Source organism: Gopherus evgoodei, chromosome 6, assembly GCF_007399415.2.
Source record: "Gopherus evgoodei ecotype Sinaloan lineage chromosome 6, rGopEvg1_v1.p, whole genome shotgun sequence".
Classification (NCBI taxonomy): domain Eukaryota; kingdom Metazoa; phylum Chordata; order Testudines; family Testudinidae; genus Gopherus; species Gopherus evgoodei.
In genome coordinates, this window is record NC_044327.1 from 112,314,401 (window position 1) to 112,337,327 (window position 22,927).

Here is a 22,927-nt window from a genome sequence, read left to right on the forward strand (position 1 = left end):
GAGTGTCCCCATTCCCACCCCTCCCCCCAGCCCTGTGCTGAGTGTCTCCAATCCCTGTGCTGAGTGTCCCCATTCCCTCCCCTCCCCCCATCCCTGTGCTGAGTGTCCCCATTCCCACCCCTCTCCCATCCCTGTGCTGAGTGTCCCCATTCCCACCCCTCTCCCATCCCTGTGCTGAGTGTCCCCATTCCCCTCATCCCTGTGCCGAGTGTCCCCATTCCCCCCATCCCTGTGCCGAGTGTCCCCATTCCCACCCCCTGCTGAGGGCTCCCCTCCCCCGTCCCTGGCTGGGGGAGGGGCCCACGCGGGCGCCAGACGAGGCCGTTGCCCGCCGGGTTGCTGGCCGGAGGGGGCCGGGCTGTGCCGCGCCGCGGCGGCTGCTCGATGTTTCGGCGGTCGGCAGGAGGCCGCGGAGCCAGGGGCCGCCATGGCCCTGAGCGGGGTGCGGGTGCTGGAGCTGGCGGGCCTGGCGCCCTCCCCGCTCTGCGGCATGATCCTGGCCGACTTCGGGGCGCAGGTGGTGCGGGTGGATCGCTCCCCCCGCTCGGCCATGAACACCGACGTGCAGGGCCGGGGCAAGCGCTCCCTGGCGATCGACCTGAAGCGGGGCCCCGGGGCGGCGGCGCTGAGGAGGCTCTGCCTGCGGGCGGACGTGCTCGTGGAGCCCTTCCGCCACGGTGAGACCTGGGCCCGGGCGCCGCAGGGTCTGAGGGGAGGGCACCTGGGGGCAGGGCTTGGCGGGAGGGGTATGGGTGCTGCTGGGGGAGGGCACCTGGGTGCAGAGCTTGGCGGGAGGGGTATGGGTGCTGCTGGGGGAGGGCACCTGGGTGCAGGGCTTGGGTGCCGCTGGGGGAGGGCACCTGGGTGCAGGGCTTGGCGGGAGGGGTATGGGTGCTGCTGGGGGAGGGCACCTGGGTGCAGGGCTTGGCGGGAGGGGCATGGGTGCTGCTGGGGGAGGGCACCTGGGTGCAGGGCTTGGGTGCCGCTGGGGGAGGGCACCTGGGTGCAGGGCTTGGGGGGAGGGGTATGGGTGCTGCTGGGGGAGGGCACCTGGGTGCAGGGCTTGGCGGGAGGTGTATGGGTGCCGCTGGGGGAGGGTACCTGGGTGCAGAGCTTGGCGGGAGGGGTATGGGTGCTGCTGAGGGAGGCACCTGGGTGCAGGGCTTGGGTGCCGCTGGGGGAGGGCACCTGGGTGCAGGGCTTAGCGGGAGGGGTATGGGTGCTGCTGGGGGAGGGCACCTGGGTGCAGGGCTTGGGTGCCGCTGGGGGAGGGCACCTGGGTGCAGGGCTTGGGGGGAGGGGTATGGGTGCCACTGATGGGAGGATCCGTGGGTGCAGGGTTTGGGGGGAGGGGTATGGGTGCCGCTGGTGAGAGGGGTACTGCTAACTGGAGAGTACTAGGATGCAAAGCTTGGCTGTGTCTGGTGGATCAGAGATGGGGGTGCTGTGCCAGGGAAGAGATTCTGGGGGGTGCTCTGTAGGTGAGAAGAGGCAGAATGGGGGCTTGGTGCTGGGGTAAAGTTGGGGAATGTGCTGCTATAGAAGAGGAAAGACAGGTGAATAGAGGGTAGTAGTCGGATAGGGTTGCCCCACTTGGGAGATCAGATCTGCTGTCAGGGAATGACAGCTCTCACCTGGCTGGATGCAAAATAGTGTGGATGGTGCAAATGCCATGGGACAAACCCAGATTTATGGGACACAGCAACCCACAGAAGAGAGTTTAAGGTTAAAGTTTCCTATCCAAACAATGGCCCATTAAGCCTCAAATAACAATTGTCCAGGAGCCTGTGGATGACCCCAGTGGATGTATTGTGGCATGCTTCGGCCTTGACCCTGCAAAGACATGCTTACACTTTTCAATGGCTTAAACACTTGTACTCCCAGTGTATACAGTTTATCAAGCGTGTAAGGCTTTGTATGTCTGGGGCATTCGTTTTTAATAGGGAGGTGCTATTCCTGTGGAGACAACTGGTCCAGCAAGCTCTGTTCTTTCCTAAGCCCTTGATCCACAGATATGGCAAGTTTTAGCTTCAAGATGCATATCACATGCTGACGCCTATTGTTCCCTTAGGGCTGCAATTTAGTATTAAAGATTAAGGATTCACTGAAGTATTCATGTGTTGTGTTCTGGCCATACCAGATTTAGGACTAAAGGATCACTATATCATTTTAAATATCAATTATTGTAAATAAGCACATTTATCTGTGTTACTAGTAACACTTGTGAGCATTAAAACTGGGAACTTCATAATACTAGTGTGCTTTTTCTCTATGTATTCCTGGGTTTTGATGTGTTGTGTGTGTTTTTCCCCCTCATAGACTGTACAATAGAAATCAATAAATCCAATTTCATTTTAATTTGCAATTTCACATTTTCTGTGTTGAAATATTTGGGTTTCTGTGGGATTGTTTGGTTAAAAGTGACAAATTCAATTGAAATCTTACAGTTAATATAATGGAAATTGCTATTGCTCTTTGGTTTTGTAAAAACTTTGTTATAAAATTTGAATATGGGTAAAGTATGAGTTGAAACTAGTGTCTCATTAAGGGTAAAATTCCATCTTCCTTGTAATTCTGTAGCTAGATAATGTATCCCATGGAGCTGATACTGAAATAGGCTCAGCGCTGGCTTGGATTTTCAGGCGTAGAAGCCAGTCATAGGATTTGGGCCCAAGTGATACCGGGAGATTTTAAATAGCACAAAGAGCAGTTAGGCATCCAAATCCCATTGGCTTTCAGTTAGTTTCTTTGTGAAATCTGCTGGAGTTGGGCTTTTGAAAATCTCTGACATGGTAAGGGCAAGCAAATAAATGTTGTGCCTTGTCTAGTAAATTTTCACAACATTTTTGTGAGGCTGTATTATAACTTCGGTGGTAGTAAAGGGGTCTATAAATAGGATATGTTTTGACTTCATAGTAGGTCTCCATGTTGAAAGTACTTAACCAATTTTAGCTCTGTCAGTGTTAACTCAGGATTGTAATTTCCAGATTAAGATTCGGAAACTTTGATCCTTCGACAGCATTTGTGCAGATGCAAAGCTTCATCAATATGATTTCGTGTGGGTGGATCCAATTTCTAGTTATAATATACAGTCATGGAACCTTAACATTTCATTTTTGCAGGAAGGGGGTGGATTTCTTTTTGTCTGTTTAGGAATTTGCGCTTGTTCAATGGAGTTCACCTTTCAGCTCAGGTGGAAATTTGCACACTCTGATGGATCAAAGCAAGTTTGATATAACGCGGTTTCACCTATAACGTGGTAAGATTTTTTGGCTCCCGAGGACAGCGTTATATCGAGGTAGAGATGTATTATTAAATACATATATACATACCAGCAAATCTCTCTGCTTCTCTGCCTAGCCATTATCAATTGACACTTTCCAGTTACTGTTATGCTAGAATCGGGTCTTCAAGGAGGTGAAGGATGATAGGGTTGTGATTTTATAGATTACAAATAATTTGGGAAATTTCCATTCATAAAATGTGATGGGGAAGAAGGTATGAAAGCAATTTTAAGAATTAAGAACCGAGTATTTCTCCTTTTCCCTCCATATCAGATCATGTTGCTCTGCAGTGTCAGCACTCTTTATCAGATATAGTTCTGACCAAAGTTTAGCTGTAATTTGCTAAACACAGATAAAAGTCCGTTTTACAAATTATACACAGCTTGAACTTTTCATCTGGAAAAAACAAACACACAAAAACAAGACACTTCTGGAGGGGGGTGCTAAAAGGAGGAAAAATTTTCAAAATGTGAATGTACACAGTTTTTCATCCCTGTGTATTAAAACTGACCAAACCAACATTTATTTAATTTTGCAAAAGTTTTTTGAGCTTGAACCTACAGAAGAAAATTTTTTTTGCACAGTTTCTGCATATCATTTGCTAAGTGTATAATTGCCCCAGTTTGCTCTTGATTTATGATAGATAAAAAGTAATAGTAGTAGATGGCTAGGCTAGTGTAAGGATAAAATGGAGTGTCTTATGCCAAAACTGAAGGAAAGAGGGGAACTATATTGGGCAGGTAAGCAAGGAAAATGTCATTGAGCTATATTCTGGTAAGAGACTGAAGCAGTCCTGAGAAAGTTGTCCAGAGGTTCAGCCTTGTAAAGACTGAGGAATATATTAGCAAAAAGTTAGCTTCTTTCTTTTTACTATGGTGTGTGACCTCCTGGAAGCTGTTTCTGTGATTCAGCTATGTTAAGAACATAAGAACGGCCATACTGGGTCAGACCAAAGGTCCATCCAGCCCAGTATCCTGTCTACCGACAGTGGCCAATGCCAGGTGCCCCAGAGGGAGTGAACCTAACAAGTAATGATCAAGTGATCTCTCTCCTGCCATCCATCTCTATCCTCTGACAAACAGAGGCTAGGGACACCATTCCTTACCCATCCTGGCTAATAGCCATTAATGGACTTAACCTCCGTGCATTTATCTAGGTCTCTTTTAAACCCTGTTATAGTCCTAGCCTTCACAACCTTCTCAGGCAAAGAGTTCCACAGGTTGACAGTGTGCTGTGTGAAGAAGAACTTTCTTTTATTTATTTTAAACCTGCTGCCCATTAATTTCATTTGGTGGCCTCTAGTTCTTATATTATGAGAACAAGTAAATAACTTTTCCTTATTCACTTTCTCCACACCACTCATGATTTTATATACCTCTATCTTTAGTTGCCCTTTTCTGAACTTTTTCTAATGCCAATATATCTTTTTTGAGATGAGGAGACCGCATCTGTACACAGTATTCAAGATGTGGGCGTACCATGGATTTATATAAAGGCAATAAGATATTCTCTATCCCTTTTTTAATGATTCTTAACATCCTGTTTGCTTTTTGACTGCCGCTGCACACAGTGTGGATGTCTTCAGAGAACTATCCACGACTCCAAGATCTCTTTCCTGATTAGTTGTAGCTAAATTAGCCCCCATCACATTGTTTGTATAGTTGGAGTTATTTTTTACAATGTGCATTACTTTACATTTATCCATATTAAATTTCATTTGCCATTTTGCTGCCCAATCACTTAGTTTTGTGAGATCTTTTTGAAGTTCTTCATAGTCTGCTTTGGTCTTAACTATCTTGAGTAGTTTAGTATCATCTGCAAACTTTGTCGCCTCACTGTTTACCCCTTTCTCCAGATCATTTATGAATAAGTTGAAGAGGATTGGTCCTAGGACTGACCCTTGGGGAACACACTAGTTACCCCTCTCCATTCTGAAAATTTACCTTTTATTTCTACCCTTTGTTGCCTGTCCTTTAAGCAGTTCTCAATCCATGAAAGGATCTTTCCTCTTATCCCATGACAATTTATTTTACATACGAGCCTTTGGTGAGAGACTTTGTCAAAGGCTGTCTGGAAATCTACTGTATATACTCGATCATAAGCTGGTTCGTTTATAAGCCAACCCCCACAAGATGGATAAGCCAACTCATAATTCAGGGGTCAGCAAACTTTGGCTCCCAGGCCACCAGGATAAGCCGCTGGCAAGTCGAGATGGTTTGTTTACCTCACTTCCACAGGAACGGAGGTAAACCTAAGTAAACAAAGTGTCCCGGTGCGCAAGCTGCTTACCCTGATGGGCCAGGACAGCAACTGGTGGGGAAAGTTTTTTGGGGGGAGAAGCTGGGCATCAGGGGAGTAACCCCTGTGACCACCCCCCACGTGACCCCAGCCCTTGCCCAGGGCCCCCCACACACTCCCCATCCCATCCCTTTCCACCTTATTGGGGGAGGGCCAGAGCAGGATGTTTCTGGCATGGCTGGAGCTGCTCCGGCAGGCTGGGCAGCGTGGCTGCAGCCTGCTCCGGTGGGCTAAACTGGGTGGCTCGGCCACAGCATGTTCCAGTGGGCTGGCCTGGGTGGCACGGCTGCAGCGTGCTCCAGCAGGCTGGGTGGTACGGCCACAGCCTACTCTGGGGGGTGGGGCCTAGCGGCACAGCTGCAGCTGCTTCGGAGGCTGAGGGGAGAGCAGTGTGGCCAGAAGTGGAGAGACTCTGGCCCCACCTCTTCCCTTCTGGCTCTGCTGGCTGTGCTGCCTCTTCTTGCTCTCTCTGTTGCAGGGAGGGACTGTGTCCCACCTCTCCCTCCCTATACCTGTTCATAAGCCGACCCCCTTCTCTGGTGCTTCCCTTTTTTACTAAAAAAATTCAGCTTATGAACAAGTATATACGGTAAGTACACTATGTCCACTGGATCCCCCTTGTCCACATGTTTGTTGACCCCTTCAAAGAACTCTAATAGATTAGTAAGACATGATTTCCCTTTACAGAAACCATGTTGACTTTTGCCCAACAAGTTATGTTCTTCTATATGTCTGACAATTTTATTCTTTACTATTGTTTCAACTAATTTGCCCGGTACTGATGTTAGACTTACTGGTCTGTAATTGCCAGGATCACCTCTAGAGCCCTTTTTAAATATTGGCGTTACATTAGCTATCTTCCAGTCATTGGGTACAGAAGCTGATTTAAAGGACAGGTTACAAACCATAGTTAATAGTGCCGCAATTTCATATTTGAGTTCTTTCAGACCTCTTGGGTGAATACCATCTGGTTCCGGTGACTTGTTACTGTTAAGTTTATCATTTAATTCCAAAACCTCCTCTAGTGATACTTCAATCTGTGACAATTCCTCAGATTTGTCATCTACAAAGGATGACTCAGGTTTGGGAATCTCCCTAACATCCTCAGCCATGAAGACTGAAGCAAAGAATCCATTTAGTTTCTCCGCAATGACTTTATCGTCTTCAAGTGCTCCTTTTGTATCTCAATAGTCCAGGGGCCCTACAGGTTGTTTAGCAGGCTTCCTGCTTCTGATGTACTTAAAAAAACATTTTGTTATTACCTTTTGAATTTTTGACTACCTGTTCTTCAAACTCCTTTTGGAAATTTCTTATTACATTTTTACACTTAATTTGGCAGTGTTTACGCGCCTTTCTATTTACCTCAAAAGGATTTGACTTCCACTTTTTAAAAGATGCCTTTTTATCTCTCATTGCTTCTTTTACATGGTTGTTAAGCCACAGTGGCTCTTTTTTAGTTCTTTTACTGTGTTTCTTAATTTGGGGTATACATTTAAGTTGAGAGGAAGCCACTAAGCCGATTACCTTTCTTGCAACCAGGAGGATTACCATAGGCACATGGAACATGAGGACCATGTACAAGTCAGGAAAGACAGCGCAGGTTGCAGCAGAGATGAAGAGCAACAACCTGACCCTATTAGGCATTAGCGAGACAAGATGGATGCCAGCGGGGCAGAGACGACTGTTGACAGGAGAGTTGTTGCTGTATTCAGGACCTGAAGAGAGCAACGCACCCCACACACAGGGAGTAGGCTTCATGTTGTCCAAGCAGGCACAGAGAGCACTGATTGGTTGGGAGGCACATGGTCCCAGGATCATCACAGCATCCTTCAGAACTAAAATGAAGAGGATTAAGATGAATGTTGTTCAGTGCTATGCTCCAATTAATGACAGCGAAGAGGAGGACAAAGATTATTTTTACAACAGACTCCAGAAAATATTAGAGATTCTTCCAGACAAAGACATCATCATCCTTATGGGAGACTTTAATGCCAAAATTGGACCTGACAGTACAGGATACGAACAAGTCATGGGGGACCTACGCTCCGGGAGAGATGAGTGAGAATGGAGAGAGATGTGTGGATTTGTGTGCACTTAACCTGGTCATAGGAGGTAGCATCTTTCCTCACAAGCGGATCCACAAGAGTACCTGGGTATCACCAGCAGGCATGACAGAAAATCAGATCGATCATGTCTGCATTAGCAAGAAGTTTAGAAGATCCTTGCAGGACGTTAGAGTTAGAAGAGGAGCAGACGCGGCGTCCGACCATCACTTAGTGGTGGCCAGATTGAAGCTGAAGCTGAAAAAGAACTGGATAGACGCGTCAGACAGAAGAGTGAAGTACAACGTCAGCCTTCTGAAGGACCATAAGATCAAGGAAGATTTTGGACTGAGGCTGAAGAATAAGTTTTCAGTATTACAGGATCGGTCTGAGGAAGAGGAAGACAGTGTACTAAACAGATAGCAGAAAGTGAGAGAGACACTTAGGTCAGTATGCCAGGAAGTGCTTGGAATTAAGAAACACCAGCAGAAAGAGTGGATCACAGCAGAGACCTTGATCAAGATAGAAAACACAAAGAAGAAGAAGGCAGCAGTCAACAACAGCAGGACTAGAGCAGCAAAGGCCAAAGCTCAAAAAGAGTATGCTGAAGCCCACAGAGCAGTGAAGAGGAATATCAGAAAGGACAAGAGAGAGTATGTGGATGAACTGGCAGCAGAAGCAGAGCAGGCAGCATACAGCGGTAGTATGAAACAGCTGTATGATACTACCAAGCGACTGTCTGGAAAGTTCAGCAAGCCAGAACGTCCCGTTAAAGACAAGCAGGGAAAGTCTATAACAGGAATAGAACAACCGATGAACAGATGGGCGGAGTACTTTGAGGAACTCCTGAACAGACCAGCACCACCAAATCCACCAGATATCAACTCAGCTAACGAGGACCTCCCAATTAATTGCGATAAACCAACCAGAGACGAGATCAGAAAAGCCATCACCATGATGAAGAATAGGAAGGCGGCTGGACCTGATGACATCCCAGCAGAGGCCCTGAAAGCAGACCTGGATGTTTCAGTGGAAATGCTGTACCCCCTCTTTGAGAAGATATGGGAAGAAGAAGTGATTCCGGTACACTGGAAAGAGGGATTTCTCATCAAAATCCCCAAGAAAGGAGACCTTAACAACTGTGCCAATTATAGAGGAATCACAATCCTGTCGGTGCCAGGGAAGGTCTTCAACCGAATCCTCTTAGAGAGAATGAAGGATGCCGTCGATCCACAGCTACGAGATGAACAGGCAGGTTTCTGGCAGAACAGATCATGCACGGACCAGATAGCAACACTTTGCATCATGGTCGAGCAGTCTATAGAGTGGAACTCCTCGTTGTACATCAATTTGGTTGACTATGAGAAAGCGTTCGATAGCGTGGATCGAGAGACCCTTTGGAAGCTCCTTCGGCACTACAGCATCCCAGCGAAGGTGGTCAACCTGATCAAGAACTCATATGACGGTATACACTGTAGAGTGATCCATGGAGAGCAGCTTCCAGGTGCAAACTGGAGTCAGGCAAGGATGCTTGTTGTCACCACTTCTTTCTTCTTGTCATCGACTGGATTATGAAGACATCCACCTACGAGCGTAGGAACGGAATCCAGTAGACGTTGTGGACCCAGCTTGATGACCTGGACTTTGCTGACAACCTTGCACTCCTTTCACACAGTAAACAGCAGATGCAAGAGAAGATCAACTTAGTGGCAGCCACGTCATCACAGGTTGGCCTCAACATTCACAAGGACAAGACCAAGATCCTTAGGATTAACTCCACTAGCAATGACCCAGTCACACTGAATGGAAGCCCCCTGGAAGAAGTGCAGTCCTTCACCTACCTAGGTAGTATCATCGACCAGCAGGGTGGCGCAGACACAGACATCAAAGTAAGGATTGGTAAGGCAAGAGCAGCCTTCTTACAGCTCAAGAACATTGGCAATAAAAATTTGACTCTTCAATTCCAATGTGAAATCAGTCCTACTGTATGGAGCTGAAACCTGGAGGACAACCAAAACAACCATCAGGAAGATCCAGACCTTCATAAATAGCTGCCTCAGAAGGATTCTCCAGATCCACTGGCCAGACACCATCAGTAACATCCATCTCGTGGAGAGGACCTGTCAACTCCCAGCAGAGGAAGAAATCAGAAGGAGAAGGTGGGGTTGGATAGGACATACACTACGCAAGCAGCCAGCTAACATCACCAAACAGGCACTGCGGTGGAACCCCCAAGGCAAGCGGAAAAGAGGCCGTCCAAGAAACACCTGGTGATGTGACCTTCAGGCTGATAGCAAAAAAATGGGCTATACCTGGAACCAGTTAGAACGAATGGCCCAGGATAGAGGACTCTGGAGATCTGTTATTGGCGGCCCATACCCCAGTTGGGGTGACGGGCATGAGTGAGTGAGTGTGATTTAAGTTGAGCCTCTATTATGGTGTTTTTGAAAAGTGTCCATGCAACTTGCAGGGATTTCACTCTAGTCACTATTCTTTTTAATTTCTGTTTAACTAACCCCCTCATTTTTGCATGGTTCCTCTTTCTGAAATTAAATGCCACAGTATGTTCAGTGGTCCACAGATAAGGAAATTGGTCAGAATGGTCCTGAGGGGTCTGAAATTGGGGAGAAACAAAGTGCATTTAAACTGCTTTCACACTACATTTATATTTGGTGCATTCAACATATAAAATAAATTTAGTACAATTTGTAAAATATTGGCAGTTCATGTTTTAATAAGGCTATTGTACTTGAGGCTTTTTTAACTTAATCAGCATGTTAACTGTAATTCAAGTTCATAATGACTAAATACATTTTACAGTTTTTTATTTCAAATCAAGTTTGTTTTGAATCTAGATTAAAAGCAAAAGTTTGGACCGGGATTAAACATTTTATTTTACTGTTAAAGGTGTCATGGAAAAACTTGGTCTTGGTCCAAAGGTCCTTCTCCAGGAAAACCCAAAACTTATCTATGCTAGACTTACTGGATTTGGCCAGTCAGGAAGATATGCAAAGTCTGCAGGTCATGACATCAATTATTTGGCTTTGTCAGGTAAGCTGTAAAAATACCTATTAGGTTAACTTAATTTTTGCTTTAATTAAGAATTGTATTAGCTGGTACTTTGTGTACATGGCTTAAATTACCCAAGTGTTGTCTTCTTCAGGTAAAAGAGTATAAAAGAAGAAAAAACTAGATAAAAGTTTTTTCTTTTTTTAAAAAAATAAATATAATTTCCATTATAGTCTTTAGTTTTATCTTTTCATTTTGGGCCTGATCCTCCAGCTTTTACTGACCTGGGCAATCCTTGCATGGTTAGGCCCATGAAACTACAAATCAATAGGTTTACTTGTGTGAGACTGGATTATTGAAGTAAGTGAAAGTTGCAGGATCCAGACCCTTTGTGAGCTCTCTCTTGTCTGAGTGCTGTACATATCCTTATGTTGAATGCCAGCCCAGAGGAAAGTAGCTAACAAAGTGATGTTATTGACTTCAGTATTGCTGGACCGTGGAACAAAGTCCACACTGCCTGCTAAAATAATTTTCTTCTTCCTAAATCCAGTTTAATCAGTACCATTTTGTGTGGTTCTTGGCAGCTATTACTGTAACTTGGACAGCCTATTGCAAGAAGAATACCTCAGCTAAGAACACTTGTATTTTTACACACTTTTTTTTGGGGGGGGAGTGGGGAAGTCCTTTGAATTAGAAAATGTAAACTATGCTTTTGCACCAATTAACTCTTTTTTCAACAAATCAAGTTTTATCAGAGTTTATTGGCAAAAATATCAGACAAGTATATGGAATGTTTACAGATCTAGCAATACGCTTCTTATGTAACCCTGAGTTAGTATTTCTCAAACTGCTTTTGCCAGAACATCCCAAAGTAAATGATAATCCTAGTTTTTGGCAAACTGTCTATTTTCTAAAATAAAATCAATCTACCTGAAATCTCACAGGCATGCCAGATAGATTAGTTCTGCCAAGTTTAAGGCAAATTAGACAAGGCATTTGGGAGATGTGACTGCTCAGAAAATGAGGTGATCTCATGTTTTGGAAATTTTCCTTATGGTTTTTGGTTTGCTGTAGCCCCAAAATGACTTGTCCTGGAAAGTCCAGATTAGATTTAATATGTTCACCTACTGGTGCTTATGACGCCAATTGGACTGTTGAATGGCAGATTTTAGTTATTGGAAAGCTTTCTGTGTGCATCCTAAGCTCGGTGGAGTTCTTAACACCATGTGTCAGCTAGTGTGCACTTTAGAAAACACACATTGGCGTGTGAGTTAACTGAACGGTACATCAGTGCCAGGTAGTGTTTTAGGATGCATTGAATTTGTATGCTGCATAGGAGGAATGTGACTCTGCTGCAGGGCTGATAAACTCTACGTTTCCCCATTGGCAGGAGGAGGGGAAAGAGAGTGCTTATGGGGGAAACTAGAGAGTGATATGAAGGTAAGTGGGCTGTTTAGCGGAGCAAAGAGGGCTAGCAATCTAGAAGCCCCCACCCAAATAAAAACAATGGCCAGATCCTTGGCTCTGCTTCAGCCCTTTTTTGTCACTCCTGCAGTGTAAAGGGACCATAATGTTGTCTTAAACCGCTAGCTGAGGATTCTCTTGGCGTGTAGGGGATTCCGTAGTTACCTTGGTTAAGGTACATAAATTGAAGAAACTTAAGTTTTCATTTTTCTAACATTAATGTTCATACACTTTATGATTAAATTTCAGTGTTTTTTGCACTGTTTTTCAGGTGTGCTGTCAAAACTTGGTAGAAAAGATGAAAATCCTTATGCACCAGTAAATCTTCTGGCTGATTTTGCTGGTGGAGGTGTCATGTGTGCAATGGGTATAATTATGGCCCTCTATGAACGTACAAAATCTGGCAAAGGGCAGGTTGTTGATGCAAGTATGGTAAGTTTTTTAAATCATTTTTAGTTTTTTGTTTTTTTAACTCTACAAAAGGGAAAAAGGATGAAGTTGTTGGTAAGGCATAGCACTAGGAGTTAGGGAAATGAAAAGATAAGCCACCTAATGGGATAGCTTTACTCCTTCACCCACAGGCAAATATCTTATCACACCTAGCCACTGCCCTAACTCCTTTACACCACCAAAAATGAACCACAACCTTACCTCTGCCCCCTATGAATGCCAGTGTCTGACACACCCTTTAACAAACTACCTCCTCTCAATGCGATTATTTGAAGATGTTTGATGTGTTGGAAGGTGATATACGATGAGAAGATTTTATGCCTCACATGCACTCAAAATGATGCATAATGGCAAAAAATGACCCTTAATCTTTAAAATTACTTTTTAAAAAGTCTGCTTGTTGCACCAAATCTATCGCAGTTTTATCTATCTGCCATTTTTTGTTTAGATAGACAATTTCTTTTGAAAATATATCAGTTAACAAAATCAAAAAATGGGTCAGACTGCCATGGATGAATTTCAACAACAGATCAGTTTCAAACAGTATTTTAAAAAAATTTATGAAAAGAAATCAAACAGAATCTACATAGAAAATTCAGAGGACTTAAAAATGAACACTGAAATTGCTTACTGAAATGAGAGAAAAAACAAAAATATATATCCCACTTTAAACCCTTTACAGAATATAACCTTAGCCATGGAGCTACAATTGGTCCCTCCATAATAGTGTTTTCAAATTATTTTTTTCCTTTTTTAAAAAGGAACACAGTACAATTTATGTTTAATACTTGACATTTGGACATTTCATTATGTTCCATTCACTTGAACAGACATTACATAGGAAAGTGCTGATGGAACACATACATCATCAGCAGCAGCAGCAAAGACAGTTAAATAATAAGCTGCAAAGAATCCTGTGGCACCTTATAGACTAACAGACGTTTTGGAGCATGAGCTTTCGTGGGGTGAATACCCACTTCAACAGATGCATGGGTGAATACCCATTTCATCGGATGCATCATGCCTCCGACGAAGTGGGTATTCACTCACGAAAGCTCATGCTCCAAAACGTCTGTCTATAAGGCGCCACAGGATTCTTTGTTGCTTTTACAGATCCAGACTAACACGGCTACCCCTCTGATACTTAAATAATAAGCTGAGACAGATGAGTCTGGTTCCACTTCCAACTCTGACTCATGGAAAGAGATTTTTCTTTTTTAAACCTATCTAATACTACAACCTATCAATATTTGAACTGTCACTTCATTTTAATCTACTTCTGTTTAATGGGCACATTACTTATGTTCTTATACAGACATTTGCATCACATTCAGAACTCTTTCAAGTGGTGGGATTTTCTTAAGGAGGAAAAGAGGAATTAGTTTTTTAACCTCCTCCCATGTCCCCACAATGACTTTTCATAGCGTTTCAGTCTTTCATAGATTAATTTGCCTTTGTCGTGTCTATGCCAAAAGGGAGTCTTGTTTTCAAATTCCTGCCAAGCGGCCTTTTTCAAAAGTCATTTAACAATTTTCACACTGTTCTCTACAAAACCATTGGATTGAGAATACCTGGGGTTTGAAGTTATGTACTTAAACCCATACCCTCAAGCAAATGTTTTAAATTCATGTCCATGAAAGTGCTGACCACTATCAGGGATTCCATGCCTGCACAATATGGATTTTATGCACATTAAAATATATTCTGATGTACTAGTTTCTAATATAACAATCTCTAGTTAATGAGAATAATAATCTAAAATCAAAACATAGTCTTTAGCTACATATGTAAATAAATCCAAACTAATTTTAGACCATGCCCATAACTGTTCATTGTTTATCAACATAGGTTCTTTTCTCTGTTTAGGTTGGTATTTTTGACATGTTTAATACAATTTTTATTGTTTTTATTCATTTACAAATGAATATCTCATTATAGCCAATAAAGTTTCTCTCTGGCTCTGCATTTACGTTTATCCATTCCCATCTGTCCTTCATGTATTCTTGTGAGCTTGTTAGCTTTTTATAGCTTGGGCACTACTATTCTGTTTCCTGTAAACAATATGCTATCAGTAACAGACAGCTCTGCTTTGAACTGAAAGTATGGACTTGGTATGTAATGTCCTGGCCACCCTGTGGAAATCGCTTTAATTACCTCTGTAAAGACTCATCATTAGCTCTAGCCTCAGCAAATTCATTCCACTTTCTGAGACAAGAAAATTCTTTTTTTTTAATCAGGTTGACATGCACTATGCCTGACTCCACCTCTCTTTCTGCTACAGTTTTGTCAAATGTTCTGGACAATGTGTCCACTACCACCAACTTCTTTTTCTGGTGTATATACAATTGTTAAATCATACAATTGGAGCTGGAAAAACTGTGGGAGAAATGTCAACTAACCCCTTCTTTGCAATTGATATCAGAGGCTTATTGTCTGTTTCTGTAGCAACTGGTCTTCCATAAATGAACACATGGAATATTTTACAACCGTGCATTAGGGCTAAAGTTTCTTTTCTGTTTGGGCATAGTGGCTTTCTTCTTCTGTAAGAGCCCTGGATGCATTTACCACTAGTCTTCAATGCTAGTCATATTTTTGTAGTCATATTGCCCCTATGCCTTCTTTGGAGGCATCAGTGGATAAGCTGGTCAGTCTGCTGTGGTCACAATACAGTGGAGTCACATCATAGGTGCATTTAACTTACGCAATTTTAACTATACACGCTCGGCAAAAGAAAACAAAAAAAGAGAAAAATAACAATTTAAATACTATACCTGTAGTTCAGATGATTCTGCTTGCCATTCCACTCAGTCAGCATTTGACTATATGCAATTTTTGCCTTATGCACTGACTTCAGAACCTAACCTCCCCCCCCGCATAAGATGCGACTCCCCTGTACCTTAGCACAGAGGATTTCTGAATCAATTGTTTCAGGTTGCCAAACATTTTGTCTAGTTTAGCGTCCCTTGTCCATTGACTATTCTTTTGCGTGAGTACATGGAAGTTGCTGGTTTGTGTAGCCAAATTAGGTGTAAATTTACCAACAAAATTAACAATTCCTATGAATCCCTGTACTTTCTTTTTCTTTTCTGGGTATGGCATATTTGTTATAGGATCTGCTATAATTCTGCTAGGATCAATAAAGTTAACTTTTCTCCTAAATAGGTTATTTCTCTGAGCCTGGATTTACATTTTTATTTGCTTAGCTTCAGACCTATTGCTCTACCCCATCCATTGTTTTCTCTAACCTGTAATTATGTTCCTCTGTTGTGTTGCCCCAGAGGAAAATGTCATCTATTTGACTTTTGTGCCTTCAATTTCCTCAAATATTTGCTGCACAGTTCTATGAAAGATGTCTGGAGCAGATTTTAGACAAAACAGGAATCTGCAAAAGCAGTATCTTCCATGTGGTGTAATAAAAGTACATAATATGGAGCTCTTCTCATCTAAGGGATCTGCCAGGATTATGCATCTAAGGCCACGTCCAGACTAGATATTAAAATCGATTTTAGATACGCAACTTCAGCTACGGGAATAACGTAGCTGAAGTCGAATTTCTAAAATCGAGGTACTCACCCGTCTGGACGGCGCTGCATCGATGTCCGCGGGTCTCCGTGTCGATTCTGGAACTCCGTTCGGGTTGATGGAGTTCCGGAATCGATGTAAGCGCGCTCGAGGATCGATACATCGCGTCCAGACTAGACGCGATATATCGATCCCCGAGCAATCGATTTTAACCGCCGATGCCGCGGGTTAGTCTGGACGAGGGCTGATATAATAAAATATTTTGTACCAGCCATATCCCCCCTAATGTCTTCCCTGATATATAACTGAAAGCGTTCTCTTTTGATATAGTTGTTATGCTTCCTTAGGATTCAAGCATAATCTCAGAGTTCCATTCTTCCCTCCTGCCCCTACTATTTGCTGGCGAGTGCACCTATTCTGTAGGCTCTTCCAATTACATTGTTAGTTACTAAATGATCACGGTCTTGAGATTTTTTTCCCTCAGACTTGGAGGAATATTTCTAGGGGTTTGTATGATAGGACAATTTGGTTCTGGCAGTGCAATTCTATATTCAGTTGCAAATTTTCCTATACTCTCAAAAACATCCTGATACTGTTCCTCTGTCCTTTATCTCCTCCACCATGTGCACTCCGGATCAGCCCAAGGGGTTGGCATGTCTTTAAACCCACTAAAGATGCTTTATTTCTTTTAACAGTTACAAAGGATATCAGTTCTTTTTGATCTTTTACCTTCACTTCTAGTACTCATGTACATCTAGTAGGAAAGAGTTCCCCATTATAAGCTTTCAGTTTAACCTGTTTGTTGCCATGTTCTCTGTTTTTTCTTTAACCTTTTAACGCTAATATCTGAAAAAACAATTACCTAAGTGCCAGTATCCAATTTGTAGTTCCATTAGTCTCTAAAGAAATTGTCCATTCATGTGTTCCTTCCCCTTCAGATACAGTTTCTAGAGAGAACTCTTCTGTGCTACTGTTTTTGCTCTCATCCTGGATTATGGCATCAGCATGCATGCTTTGCTTCCTCTTCTGCAGTTGTTGATTCTGACTGCAGATGTAGGTAAAATGCTTATATTTCTTACAAATATTACAGCGCTCACCAAAAACTGGGCATCGTTGAGGCCTGTGTTTGTGTCCACATCTTGTGCAGTCCTTGAAGCTGCCCCTTGCAAATTCTTATGCTTTCCTTTTTTCATGCTTCTGTTTTTTTTGCTCTGTACGGAGTGACTGCTTGCCATTTTTTTCTCTCTTTTTTACTATATTCAGAGTGGCAGTGGCCTGTTTTCCTTCTATTATTTTTTATTCTGTTCAGAGTGATATCAGCTGCCTGACACAGTCTTACTGCTTTATCCAAAGTGAGAGTCAGATCTTCCTATAGCCTTTTTTGCAGCTTTGGATCTATGATTCTAATTACAGTTTGATCCCTTATAACTAAGGCTTTGTTTTAGTCACGGGTATTTTTAGTAAAAGTCATGGAGAGGTCACAGGCAGTAAACAAAAATGCATGTCCCATGACCTGTCCATGACTTCTACTATACACTCCTAACTAAATCTGGTGGTAGGTTGGGAGGGCAGCCTGAGGGCACCACGGGTGCTGGGGTGGGGGTGGGGGGTAGACTGGGACCCCCACTGGTGCTCGGAGTGGTGGGGGGCTGGTGGGGCTGGCAGGCACCCTACCTGGCTCCGCACCTCCCCGGAAGTGGTGACATCCCCCTCGCTCAGCAACTAGGTGGAGGTGTGGCCAGGCCACTCTGCATGCTGCCTCCACCCTGAGTGCCAGCTTTGCAGCTCCCATTGGCCAGGAACCGCAGCTAATGGGAGCTGCGGGGGGTGGTGCCTGCAGGCGGAGGCAGCATGCAGTGCTGCCTGGTCATGCCTCTGTCTAGGAGCTGAGCAAGGAGGATGTCGCCGCTTCCAGGGAGCCCTACAGGTAAGCGCCGCCCAGAGCTCGCTTCATCCCGTCCTGTGCCCTGCGCCTGCCCCCTCCATCACCCAAACTCTGGTGATGGCGGTAGAGGCAGGGCCGGCGCTACCATTTAGGCGATCTAGGCAATGGCCTGGGGGGAGCTATTTTGCCGGGGGGGGGGCAGCACGCGGGTCCGGTGGACTTACCACAGTAATGCCAGCGGACGGTCCGCTGCTGGAAAGGCTCTAGTGGAGCTGCCGCAGTCATTTCGGCGGACAGTGTGCTGGTCTAAAGGCTCCAGTGGACCTGCCAGGGGGTGGCGAAATGGCCATCCGCCTAGGGCGTCAGAAACCCTGGTGCCGCTCCTGGGTAGAGGAGCAGTGGCCCGAGACTATCCCAGCAGTGGCTGGTGCGACTGGCGCACCGGCTGCGCAGAAGTCACAGAGGTCACGGAATCTGTGACCTCTGTGACAAACTCACAGCCTTACTTACAACTGAATCTGTTAATCTGCAGTTGCAGGTTTGGCTCATTAGCTTCTGCTCTGTTAGAAATTCTTCAAATTCTCCTTCTAATGTAAAACATGTACCCTTCAAATGTTACTCTTTTTAAGTATGCAGTATTCTTCAAATTTCTGCACAGTTGTGCCATAACTCACTCTCTTGGCCTGATCTAATGCACGCCTTCAGCTCCTGTGGCTCAGGTCCTGCAGTGTTTAAGAAGATTGCTATTTTCTGCTGGTTTTCTTTCCCACCAAAGCTAGCTGCTTGCTTGCATGCATATATATAATCTGTTTGAATCTCAACCTGGAGTCTGCTGTATTATCTGAGAGTTTCGATTCTTTGGGGACTTTTAGTTTGTTTATCTCCAAGGTGACTCCTTCATCACAGTCCTCTCTTCTTTGTCCTTTCTTCTACCTCACTCTGATACTATGTGTTGTTTGTGGATTCATAAGAAGAAGGTATAGTGTAGACTCTTAGAATTACATAAGACAAAGGAGAGCCTTGTGCTCCTAGTTACATACCTGGTGAACCTGGCTTCAGACTGCTTGGGTTTTCTCTATCATGTGTTCTGCTCTTAAAGGTACAGTGCATACTCCTAACAATTCCCTGGATACCTTACCATTCCTTTTAGGGTACCTCTTACATAAGTTTAATATACTCAAAGCCAAACCTACCTTTTGGTTTCCTGTAATCAGTGCTTAGAGCTCTACACCCATATGTCAACACCCTCACCATCTCTGCTACCCTGTAGGGTTCCTAGAGTGTGCTCACCAGTGAGAACAAGGAGCTCCACAGATTAGAGGGAGCTGTGGGAGAATAGTCAGGTTAACACAGTGATCTCTATGTGCATCTCAGTTTTCTGGGTACTGAGAACTAGAGAGCAGTTTTTATCTTTTGACCTCCTTCACATTTTCTGCAAGCAGTCCTATTTCAGCTAGTTAAGTGCTGAGGCCCTTACTGTCCCGTAGAGCCACTGAGCTTGGCCTGTTACCTTACAACTCATTTCTTTGCTATTTGAACCACTAGGAGCTTGATAAAATAAGGAACTTCATCAGTTCAGTATATTAATATGTCTTCTGCCAATCTGATATTATCTTTGAGGGCTCCTTATTACTCCATTTAAACTTAAACAAAATCACACATTATTTTAAAGGCAAGATTGCTCTTATGGGTATATTACAATTCAAAATCCTAACCTTAATTGTAAGTTTATGAATACTTGTTTGTGTGGAATTGTCAGCACTTTCTTCATCTGCACGGCTAAGACTGAGTGGTTGGATGGGAAGCATGTTGTCTTTGGCTGTGTCAAAGATGGGATGAAGGTGGTGGAGACAATGTCTAGTCATGGAACAAGAGACGGCAAAACAAAGAAGAAGATCACCATTACTAACTGTAGGCAGCTTTCATAAAATTCCTTTCTGTCTTAGCCAACCATTCCTTCTGTAGCTGGGGCTAACATACCATGGTGTTTAGTCCCTTGTAATCCTTGTGTTCCTGACTTACTGCTGCATTTCTATTGGGTTTCGTTTCCCTTATCTTCACAAGTCTAGCTGCACTGCAGAGTTAAGTTTATGATTATGAAATTAAAACAAGCTAAACCAAAAAAAAAAACTCTAAAGTTTTGTTGTTGTTTTTGTTTTTAATTAAATCTTTAAGGTAGAAGGAGCAGCATATCTAAGTTCTTTCCTGTGGAAATCACAAAATTTAGGCCTTTGGAATAGATTTCGGGGGGAGAACTTGCTGGACAGTGGAGCACCTTTTTATGAGACCTACAAGACCCTAGATGGGAAATTCATGGCAGTTGGTGCCATTGAGCCCCAATTCTATGAGCAGCTAGTAAAGGGTAAGTAACTTTCAGCAATTGGTTCATACACGTGCCTTTCCTCAGCCAAGTGTGGTTGAATGAAATGAAGTCATTATCATTTGATATTTGTTCCATGAAATCCATTATATTTGGCAAGACACCTTTTGAAACCAGTTTGAATAAACTATTTTTTGTAACATTTGAATGGGTAGGTCTTTTTTAAATATATATTATTAATTACAGATTTTCTTCTGGAGATATGCTACTGTGTTGTTTTGTGACTGAACTACTGAACAATTTCTTTGTAAACCACTCTTTTCAAAGGATTATAAATCTGCTTTAAAAACTCATGGTAGAATGCAAGGTTTTAGGCTAGACTGCAAATTAAAAAATATCTTTCAATTTTTCAAAGAAATTAATTAAACTATTTTAAAATGCACTTGCAGTGTAGATAGTTTGTAATAGCATTTGACTTTTTAAGTTAAATTGGATTTTTTAAAACAAGTTGGCTATTGTAAAGTAACTTTTACTGCCAAATTTCATAAAGCTTTGTAGTGTCTGACATCAGATTGTCACATTATTAATCTGTCTTGCAAATACTATATGCAAGTTTTTCTAAAAATCCATGATAGGTAAAGTAACCAACTAATAAAAGATGTTTAATATTAGACTTCACTAGACTTTCCTCTTGTACTTAAAACCTGATGTGCTCCTTACTTCTCACATCTTGTCCCCATCGCCAGTGATAGACCTTTCCATTCTCTCCAGTCAGAAGACTGGGACTCCTTTAGAATTGAATGTATGTACACTTTACACAGGAAGAGTTGGGGTTTATGTTCCGTTTCCAATATTCAGGTTATGAACTGTGCAAGAATCTGCTTTCAGTTTTATCTAATTTCAGTTTTGTTTTGCAAGTAGAAGAAACACCAAGATAGGAGGTGCATAAGGCAAATGTCTAAATATCTGAGTATAATAAAGCTCTGCTAGGTTATGCACAGTGATAAACAACACTGCACCCTTTTATTTTGTAATAATAGTTTTTATTCATTGTTTTGACTGCTGTAAGCCTGTTTTTGAATAGTGTTAAGTATAATTAATTTGAGTGCCACTGGGATCCCAGTTGGAGTGTGTAACATTTTATTCTTTTGGTATAACAACCCCAACATTTGCCTCCAATGCTGCTAGCCTGTCATAAGTTTTCCAGCCTTTGTAATTGCAGCATCTCTTCCATGTTCCGAAGAGGCACTTCTCTTGCGAAATAGCTATGTAATGCTGAGTGCAGCCTTATGAAATTCCCTCTCACAACTTGCCCTCTTCTCAGTGGAGCCGCAGGGCCTGATTCCTTTCATGTCAGTGTAAATAAGGAATGACCCCGTCAAAAGGAAAGGAGTTACACTGGTGTAAGTAAGAGGAGAACGAGGCACTCAGACTCCGCTTAGCCTGATAGCCAGGGAATGGTGATGGGGGATGGCCGAGGCATACTCAGGCATACTCTTTAGGTCCTAACTCAAGCAGAGGGTTATTCCCTAGCTGGCTGACCTGAAGAAACGTTACAAGGGGTCATACAGCCAGATAGTAACATCTCCGCATTCAGACAGAACTAAGAGGTTGTTCCTGTTGGGATTAAGATTTTCCTTCTCCTTTTGTGCACATGCACTCTCCCCATAAACAAACAGTGATGATGGATCACAGGGACATAGTTCCCCTGTCCAGCAACCAGAAATAAATGGGGGTGTGTACAAAAGATACTTCACTTGTAGTACTCCAGTAACTTCCACAGGCTCTGTAGTTTCAGTAGAGAAAAGAAACTGGACCTAGGACAGGGATGCAGGACAGAGACTGTAAACTCATTCATGAGTAGGCTTGACAGAATGAAATGTTTGTATTGTTTTCTGAATTTTGATAGATAATACCCATTTTAAAACATTTTTTCTATTATCTTTTGAATTTTCACAGCTGTGGGAAATTAAGGGAGAGTCAGATATTATTTAGTGACAGTAGATGTTGAGATTCAAAGAGTTAAAGCTTTATTTTTGTAACGAGACTGATTGATTCAAAAGTCTAAATCACAGAACTTTGCCCATAGTCTTCTGTTCCCACAGTTAGGTGGTTTGAACAAAAAATAAATAAGTATAGGCCATTTGTTAAAGGCACTAGACTGCCTATTTTGTCTTTTGCTAGAGTCAGCAGATGATACCAGATTTGAAAGCTTTACATGTTTCAACTCATGTCATTGTAGTAAAAAAAAACAGAGATGTCCAAGATGGTCTTCAGAGAGGTTCATGGAAGTGTTATTTTCAACTTTTCTGAACAGACTGGAGGATCTTTCCATGGACACTTAAGTTACTGACGCTGCTAGTGCATGTAATGCCACACTGAGCATGACAGGCAGGGACTGGGTTTCACTTCTTCTGTATTCAATTGCTGTTATGCTGTCATCCAAGAGCACTTCACGTGCCATGTACAAGTCAAAATTGTGGTTGAACTTTCCTGCCTTGTAATGGAAAATATACGTAATATTTTTGTAGTTGCTAAAATTGATCCATTTGTCAAGGCTGAGATGTCATACAAACACTTTACAGATGGCAAGAAGAGCTCTTAATCCAGAGAGTCCATCTGGCAGGTGGCAGAATATGGTTGCCTTCAGTTT

General features: G+C 43.1%; 1 protein-coding gene across 1 annotated transcript in view; it reads left to right on the forward strand.

Annotated features, from left to right (window-relative positions):
• Positions 1-411: 411 nt before the first annotated feature.
• AMACR (alpha-methylacyl-CoA racemase) overlaps positions 412-22,927 on the forward strand; it is a 32,540-nt gene continuing 10,024 nt past the window's right edge. Inside the window, exons 1-4 of the mRNA XM_030566794.1 lie at positions 412-677; positions 10,532-10,675; positions 12,369-12,529; positions 20,130-20,316. Of these exons, the coding sequence (XP_030422654.1) occupies positions 428-677; positions 10,532-10,675; positions 12,369-12,529; positions 20,130-20,316 (742 nt within the window). The 5' untranslated portion in view covers positions 412-427. The remainder of the gene's footprint in view (positions 678-10,531; positions 10,676-12,368; positions 12,530-20,129; positions 20,317-22,927) is intronic.